The 9,489-nt window shown below is 35.0% G+C and overlaps 1 protein-coding gene across 1 annotated transcript; it reads left to right on the plus strand.

Moving 5' to 3' along the window:
* The first annotated feature begins 945 nt into the window (after positions 1–945).
* On the plus strand, positions 946–4,310 carry LOC127085952 (histone-lysine N-methyltransferase, H3 lysine-9 specific SUVH1). Its single transcript, XM_051026537.1, has 3 exons — positions 946–1,119; positions 1,389–3,557; positions 3,717–4,310. The coding sequence occupies exon 2, from the start codon at positions 1,507–1,509 to the stop codon at positions 3,496–3,498; it is 1,992 nt and encodes a 663-aa protein (XP_050882494.1). The 5' UTR covers positions 946–1,119; positions 1,389–1,506; the 3' UTR covers positions 3,499–3,557; positions 3,717–4,310.
* The last annotated feature ends 5,179 nt before the right edge of the window (positions 4,311–9,489 follow it).

A 9,489-nucleotide genomic window follows, 5' to 3' on the forward strand; every position in this document is an offset into this window, starting at 1 on the left:
TTAATATACCTTGAGTGCTCATAAATTTTATTGAAATTTTTAAGATATGTGAAAGTATGCAATGTTTCAAAAACTTAAAAAACGAATGAACACTTTAAAAGAATGTTTGAATTGTATAGAAATTGAATTGAAAGAGGTAATTTTGTTTTCCGATGTATAATGCCTTATATGCATCCTTAGAAACCTATATGAGAGGATGCATAAGTTTGAAAAGGTTTTATGAAGTTTTGTCATTCAAAACAACCATGTTGTTTGATGAAAAATTGCATTGCTTCAAGTGACAAACGATTACCATATCAGTGTAATCGATTACCATAATCCCAATGCTTGAAAAATTCAAAATTTTAAATTGTTAATCATTCCAATTCTTTTCTTTGATTTCCAATGATCATTCTTCATGCTTTCTTCATCTTTGATTTTTTTAATCTTCAAAACTCTTTATCTTTTTTCTTTGATATATACACGTCTTCATCATTAAAACCAAGCTAAGTAGAAGAGACATTCTTCGCAACATATAATTTCATACGTTAAAAATTAAATTTAAAATTCTAATAAGCAATAAATTTTTAAATACTTATATTATCTTTTAAATAATATAAAAAATATTTTATTTAAATAACTATAACTCAATACATCATAATATTCACTTTTGCATAAAACTCGTAAAATTAGTATATTTTTCAATAAAAGTTATAATTATATCTTAATCAAATTTATAACTAAAAATATAAATATTTAAATCACACTTTTTCTTTTCCTTATTATAAATATAAATTATATTTTTTCAATTCATTGAATATATATATAAATTAAAGAGTTGAAAAATACATATTATTCAATGTATAATAGATGAGATATGTTACTTATTTGATGGATCTAGTAATAAGGACAGAGGAGTAATTATGAATTTTTGAAGATGTCATATAATAAAACTAATATTATTATTACTATTAACCATTTTTGTCAGCACACAGTTCCTCAAAACCTCACTCCAATTTGCTTCCTACTTCATTACCAATAAACCTCACTCCATTTTTCTTCCTCTTTCTCACTTCACCTTCACCCATTCATCATCACCTTCATCTCTTCCAACCTTCATCAATCAACCATTCCCACAAGGTAACACAATAACCTTTGTTTTCTTCTTTTAAATGTAAACTCTCTGTGTTGTTTTATGATTCCATGTACTTGTATTGATCTATCAAGCTTGATTAGAACTTAATAAATTCTTGGGTTTATCTATTTTATGTAAAAATCATTGCTTGATCTCATTTTCATTTTGGGTTTTTGTAAAAATTCATTTTTTTTTTAAATTCCTGAGAGTATATTCGAGATTGCATGACCCTTTTGTCTTTTTCTGCTGAAAATGTCATAACTTTTTATTTTAGGTTTTGAAATGAAGTGGGAAAAGAGGAATTGAAGGTTTTGATAGCTCTTGTTTAAGGTGAAAAAGAGTGGAGTTTGTAATAGGCAGGGACTGATTTTGTGTGAATTTTATAGTTTATAATGGAAGAAGGGTTAGGTCGAAACTCGGTTCCTCCTCCAGGTTCCATTGACAAGTCTAAGATTCTAGATATTAAGCCTATAAGATGTTTGATACCTGTTTTTTCAAAGAGTCCTCAAGCTCCGTCTTCGGGACAGTATCCGTCAGGGTTTTCTCCGTTTTTCCCATTTGGTGGACCTCAGGAGAGTTCAACCACTGGGGTGAAACCAAGAGGTAAAGCTATGCCTGCTCCGATTCGATCGTTTAGGAGTTCTCGAGGAGAGGATGAGAATCTCAATGGCAATGATGGTTATAGTCAGAAAAGAAATGCAGTGTCACATTCGAGCCGGGTCAAGTTACAGAAGATCAAACTATGTCATGATTTCCGTGTTGATTTGAGTGGTTTAGTTGGTATAGGCCCGACACAAAAAAATGATGGTAACCGAGAAGTTGTTAATATTGTGCTCATGTCATTTGATGCACTAAGAAGAAGGCTATGTCAACTTGTTAATGCCAAGGAATTGAACATGGGTAAGATCACGCGTGCCGATTTGAAAGCTGGGAATATTTGTTTGTCCAAAGGAATTCGAACAAATGCGACGAAGAGAATTGGATCGGTACCTGGAGTTGAGATTGGGGACATATTCTTTTTCCGAATGGAAATGTGTGTTGTTGGTTTGCATAATCAATCGATGGGGGGAATTGATGCCATCAAGAGTCACCATGAGGATGAGGCTTTGGCTATTAGCATTGTTTCGTCGGGTGAATACGACGATGAAGCTGAGGATGGTGATGTTATAATTTACACCGGTCAGGGTGGGAATTTCAACAAGAAAGAGAAGCATGTGTCTGATCAGAAGCTTCATAGGGGTAATCTTGCTCTGGATAGAAGTTCAAGACAACACAATGAAGTAAGAGTCATCCGGGGAATCAAAGATACTACGGCTTTGAACTCAAAAATCTACGTCTATGATGGTCTGTATAAAATTCAAGATTCGTGGACTGAAATATCAAAAGAAGGCGACGGCAGCTTGTTTAAGTATAAGTTGATAAGAGTGCCTGGACAGCCTAGTGCCTTTTCCGTTTGGAAATCGATTCAGAAGTGGAAATCTGGATTTCCTGCGAGGACTGGACTTATTCTCCCGGACCTATCCTCAGGAGCTGAGAGTATTCCTGTTTCACTTGTCAATGAAGTCGATAACGTGAAGTCACCTGCCTTTTTCACGTATTTCCACTCTCTTAGACATCCAAAATCATTCAGTTTAACGCAGCCTTCACATGGTTGCAGCTGTAGTGCTAAAAAAACATGTGTCCCAGGTGATTTGGAATGCTCTTGCACTCAGAGAAACGAAGGTGATTTTCCGTATATTATCCAGGGTGTTCTGGTGAGCCGGAAGCCGTTGATTCATGAATGTGGCCCTACATGTAAATGTTTTCCTAACTGCAGAAACCGAGTATCTCAAACCGGTCTAAAGCACCAAATGGAAGTGTTCAAAACAAAGGATAAAGGGTGGGGTCTTCGATCATTGGATCCTATTCGTGCTGGCGCTTTTATTTGCGAGTATGCAGGAGAAGTTATTGATAAAGCTAGGTTAAGTCAGCTTATAAGAGAAGGAGATACTGCTGAGTATGTTTTCGATACAACCCGTGTTTATGAATCTTTCAAGTGGAATTATGAGCCTAAGTTACTGGATGAAGTGAGAGCAAATGAGTCTAGTGAGGATTATGCTATGCCGCATCCTCTTATTATAAATGCTAAGAATGTTGGAAATGTCGCTCGATTCATGAATCATAGTTGCTCACCAAATGTTTTCTGGCAGCCTGTCTTATACGAAGAGAACAACCAGTCCTTTCTCCATGTTGCATTTTTTGCATTGAGACACATTCCTCCAATGCAAGAGTTAACATACGACTACGGAGCTGATCGATCTGATAACGCTGAGGGTAGCAGTGCACACAAAGGTAGAAAGAAATGCTTATGCGGATCATTGAAATGTCGTGGTTCTTTTACTTGACATTTTGTCGCAGTTTTCAGACTTACATGATGCCTGGCAATGCAATCTTGGCTAAAAAGGTTTCGAGTTCTCACCCCTCTTTTTGATTTTTTAAACTGTTGCCGTTGAATGATATATTATAAAGAATGTTTCGCCGCTCAAACTCAAAATCACATATTAGACCCTCTTTAACAACGAGGTCACGGAAAAATCACTTCTTCTACTTTTTGATTTAACAGATGGATGATAGCATTCTGTAGAAGATTCGGATCAAGTTTAGAACTTTCTTGTGATGCAAGCTTCCAAAGATCCTTGTCAATGGTTGGTTGGTGAGTTCGTTTGAACCATAAATAAATCATGTGTGACCTGGCCCTTTTATTCGAGTCCAACTTTATCATAAATATTCGGTGAAGCTGTATAATTTATGTAAATTACGAGCTGGTAATGGCCATGATACACTCACTAGAAAGTACATAACTAGTGATATGATATTTATCTTTGACTTTGTTCTCTCGGCATGGATTTGTACTTTGTAGAAGCCAATTTGTGAACATTGGCATAAATCTTCGGCTAAACTTGTTTTCGATTGTCGTCGTCTTGCTTTGGTTTCAGCAGCAATCATGGCTCGCACGCGATTGAGCTGCGTGAACTCTGTTGTAGTTTATGTTGTTTATTAGTGAGAACTTGTTGTAGTATGTGTAGTGATTTATCAAGTCAATTGTACTTGGAATCTCCTTGTACATTTGTTACAGATAATGTCAAGATGCACTTTCAAATATTATTGGAAATATCCAAGTTGTTATGAAGTTTGAATGAAGTTTATAGTGCGACAATTTTGAGTTATCTGAAACTTAAACTTAAAATTGTGGTATTATTTGGATAAAGAATTTAATTTAGTGCTTATAACATAAATATTTATTAGATATTTTTACAATAACATAAAATAAAGTCAAACTATTTTTATATTAAGTTTTTTTTTTATACTCTGGGGAGTGTTTTAATTGAAATTTTTACAAAAATAACCTACTTTTTTAAGGAAATTTTCAAAATATCCCTGGTTTCAAAAAAATTCACAAACTACCCTACTTTTAGGAGGAGTCGCCAATTGAATTGGCGACTCCTCTTAAAAATTGAATGGAGGCGCCAATTGGATTGGCTAGGGCAGATGCCCTATCCAATTGAATTGGCGCCCTTGTGTAGGGCTTAAGAGGAGGCGCCAATTCAATTGAAGACTCCTCCTAAAATGCAAAATTTGTGTTATAAATAGATGTCTTGTGTAAGTAATTGTTCCACATCTCATACAATCATTTGGCAATCATGTTTAGTGTTCGTCGCCGATACGGTAAGGTGATTTATGCGAGAGACAAATCTCAGATGCTGATGCTGTTCTGGAACATCACTACGTTCGATCAACTGAAGAGGGAGGTGGTTCGTTGGTTAGATGGGAAAATACCAGAAGAGGAAAAATTAGAAGTATTGAGAGACTTGACAGTATCTTTGGTTAGGTGCGAATGAAGACTGATAAGGATGCTAGGGAAATGATGTTCGGTCGAGACGACATCAATTTGATTGTTGTAATCAGCTAGAAATATTTTTGTTTTCAGATAGCTTATTTTGTATTGATGTTTGTTGTGAACCTCATTGTAACAAAAACTTAATGATATATAATGATTGAAGGTTACAGAAATACAATGTTACAAAAAGCTTAAAACCTAGATGATGCTCCTCGATTGGGACAGTTGTTCTTGTTGTGTCCTGGTTGACGACAGATACTACATAATCTTATCATTTTATCTGTGGAATCCATCTCTGTTCTGATACGTGTGTTGTTTGGCATTCCTTTTTTCTTTCTACGCATCTCGTCATTGTGCCAAACAATATCACCTTCAGATGGAGGCCAGTAATCCTCAATTGGTAGTACCGAGAAGCTTTGATTATATACATTCATGACGGTGTCGGCCTTGTACACATCAGATAAATGGTTGTAAGCATCTTGACGAGTATAAATGCATGCTGCAATGACATGGGAGCAAGGTATGCGGAAGGCCTGAAATTTTTCACAATCACACCAACTTCTGTTTAGTCTAACAGCGTAGGTTAAATTTGGTCTCCCCTCGTTGTGGCCCATTGTTTTTTGGACGCTGAAATTTTGCCTATGACGGTCAAAGACTGTTACAGCGTGTGTGCTAGCTTTGATGCTCTCCTCTTTCATGACCTTCATGCAACACTCACTGAATACTTGCCTGGACATTAACACCGCACTCTATCTTTCACCTCTGATTACGAACATAGAAGCCAACCTATAATAGGTTGATCTTACCAAGGCGGTTATCGGCAGCTTTCGAATTCCTTTGAATACCCCGTTCATGCATTCCACAAGGTTTGTTGTCATGTGGCCCCATCGACAACCTCTGTCAAATGCCCTTGTCCACTGCTCTACTGATATGTTATTTAGCCATCTCCCTGCGTCTTCATTAGACAGTCTAATTTCATCACGATAATATTGAAATGACGGCTGAGTTAGAGCATACCCAGCATTCACCACCTTCTTGAAAGGATTCTTATCTTTTATAGCACGCATGAAGTTTTGTGCAATGTGTCTGCTGCAATAGACATGGGTAGAAGGAGGATCATGTCATCCGTTGTCATGGTTGTTGTAGGCACTCTCAATGGCAGCATGTCTATCAGAAATCAAACAGAGATTGGCTTGTGGAGTCACATGCGTTCTGAGATGTCGAAGAAAGAAACCCCATCCACCAGCTGTTTCACCTTCAACAAGAGCAAAGGCAATGGGAAAGACATTGTTGTTGCCGTCTTGTGCAACCGCCATGAGCAAAGTACCCTTGTATTTTCCGTATAACCAAGTGTCATCAATTTGAATAATAGGTTTGCAGAATGTGAAACCTTTGATGCACATGTCAAATGCCCAAAAGAGACGGTGAAAGATTCTATTACTTGTAGCACAGGTTTCGTCTGGCATCATCGCTGGCAATGTCTCCATAATTGCCACAGTTCTTGGGACATATGTTTTTAGTGCCCATAAAAACCGTGGCAATTCCTTGTATGAATCCTCCCAGTTGTCGAAAACTTGTTCAACAGTCTTTGTCCTCGCAATCCAAGCTTTCTCGTAAGATGGAGTATAATTATATGTTATTCTGATATGGGATATAATTATACTCACCTTCACTGATGGGTCTTTATTAACCAACGGCAGAATGTCTTGACATATCAACGTTGCGCTTAGTTTACAGTGATCTTGTTCAACGTTAGTTGCAATGCAACTAGGGGTGTGCAAAAAAACCGGTTATCCATAACCAAATTGGTATCCAAATTGATCCACTTTAAAAAAACTAAACCAAATGCCAAAATAAAAATTTGGATATCCATTTTGTTATCCAAATATAAACCGTTAACCATTATAAAAATTTGGTTTTGTTATTGGTTACCAAATTTTACTATGAGTTAAATATTTGTATGTTTTCATGTTTTATCACATTATAAATCAATTTTATATTTTAAATTTTTTTAAATTTTATAAAAGATTTATTTTAAAAATCAAAATCAATTTTTTTTTTCTTTTCACCAAAAATATTATATTTGGATTTTTTTTCGAAAAAACTATATTTGATATATTTTTTCAAATAAAATTATTATTTTTTTCTAAATAAAAAAGAATTTTTTATCAAAAATATTTTGTCTTTTTTTCAGTAAAAAATATAGATTTTTTTTTATTTTTGTTATTTTCAGATTTTATTATTTTCAATTTTTTTTATATATTTTTATTTTCTTTTTTCTGAATAGTTGTTTTTTTTTAAATTGTTTTTTTTTTATGTTTTTTAAATTTTAAAAGAAAAAATATTTCAAAACCTCATAAAATTTGTTTATGAACAACTATGAGAGATTTTAGAAATTTGAAAAATGTTTTTTGATGAATTATTTATTTTATGAATAATTATGATTTATAGAGATATGATTAATAATTATTTTATTTTACGACCGTTTTTATGTAACACATCATACTTTGGGATTGTTTTTAATCGAGATATTATTTGTGGTGATTATAAAAGTCAAATTTAAAGTAATTTTTTAAAATAAATATTTTTCTTATATAAAATAGTTTTATAATTAGTGAAAATAAAAAAGTTAGTTAAAAGAAAAAATAAAATTATTTTTGATATAAAATTGATTTTTTAAAAATATAGTTTTAAAAACTATTTTTTTTATATAAAATTGGTTCTGAAATTGATTTTTTTTAAGAAAATAAAAAATTGATTTTAAAGAAATTGATTTAAAACTTTTTTTTAAACTTCTTTTTTTTTTGAAAAACCGGTTTAAAACCGAACCGATCCACTTATAAACCGATTTCTAAAAAATAAATTGGTTTTATGAAAATGGTTTTAAGAACCAAACCGAACCAAATATATGGTTCAATTTGGTTTGGTTCATGATTCATGCACACCCCTAAATGCAACTGTGAGGTGGGTCTATTGAAGCGATCTCCCAAGAGTCGTTTTTCTTCTTGTATGACGTAGCCAAACGAAACTTACAAAGCATGTTACGACATTCGATAACATACCTTCTAGAATTAGTGCGTTTCATTGTAAAATCAACAGAGTTGTTCATGTGAAATTTTTTGATAGCTAGAACACATTCTTCTTTGGTACGAAACATGTCTCCCACCTTTAATTCGCCTTCTGATCTCGGATACGAATTATAGAAAACATTGTTGGATGTTTCATCGTCGTGTAGATCCATATTTGTCATATGTTGAGGCGGGTTGTAGACATGACTAGGGGGTATTGGTGGTGGTTGATCATCATCTTCATCGTTGTTGTTCAGCATGTGATCAACCTGTATCTCGGTCTCCTCTTCTTCTTCATCGACGACGTCCACTTCTGCTTATGCTTCTGGGTTGACGTCATCTGACCATTGTGGATCAAATTCACCAGATTCATCCTGACTGGTTAGTTGAGACCGTTGAGATGGTATACATGGTTGAAGAGTAATGTACAACTCAATACAGTTGCAGCCTGAATGTTCATGACTAACAAACGTGTATTCAACATCTTCATTGTCTCGTACCTTAAGGAGGAAATACTTGCATTGAGTATTCTCAAAAAATATTGGATTTTGATATGTGATCTTTGACACAATACCCGATCCTATACAGGATTGAATTCTTTTTTTCAAATGCAAGAAGGTTGCATTTCTCTTGATCGTGAGTCTAATGGTATCGGTGTTTCAAAAATAAAAACCATATAGCTCAGACTCGTATGTTTCACCGTTGCAGTGAATGTTGACACTGTATAATGATGAAGATGACATTATGCAGATGAAAACTATTTTCTTACTGCAGATGAATATGAGTGAAGTGTCTTGGATGTTGATAGTAAGACACTTAAATAAAGGAGTGAAGTGTCTCACATGCTAGCTACTCCGAAGTGACGTGTCGCACATGCAAGCTACTCCGAAATGATTTGTCAACCATGCACGCTACTCCGAAGTGACGTGTCGCACATGCAAGCTACTCCGAAGTGACGTGTCACACATGCAAGCTACTCCGAAATGATGTGTCAACCATGCAAGCTACTAAGAAGTGACATGTTCAACATGCAAGAGAGAGGATAGCCACGTGTCAGACATGCAGACACACACTCCAACTGAATTGGCACCCCCACTCATTCCTTGCACATGGGCGCCAATTCAAGTGGAGACATCTTGTCAAAGCATGCACTCAGACCTCGAAACAAAGCAATCAGACCTAGGTCTTGCATGCATGTTCCTATGGAGGCGCCAATTTGAATGGCGACCCCTCTTAAAGGTTGTACATGGTCGCCAATTCAAGTGGAGACACCATGCAATCACAACTTTTCATGCTCCCATCCATTTGCCTATAAATACATCCACTCCATCAACACTTCTTCCACACCATCACTCTCACTACTTCTTCTACAATACTTCTTCTACAATTTCATCTACAACAACTTCTTGTAGTTTCATCTACACCAATCC

This window comes from Lathyrus oleraceus, chromosome 5, assembly GCF_024323335.1.
Source record: "Lathyrus oleraceus cultivar Zhongwan6 chromosome 5, CAAS_Psat_ZW6_1.0, whole genome shotgun sequence".
NCBI lineage: Eukaryota > Viridiplantae > Streptophyta > Magnoliopsida > Fabales > Fabaceae > Lathyrus > Lathyrus oleraceus.

Excerpts from the sequence above, each read along its gene's own strand:
- LOC127085952 (XM_051026537.1), top strand. The coding sequence starts at position 1,507 with ATGGAAGAAGGGTTAGGTCGAAACTCGGTTCCTCCTCCAGGTTCCATT.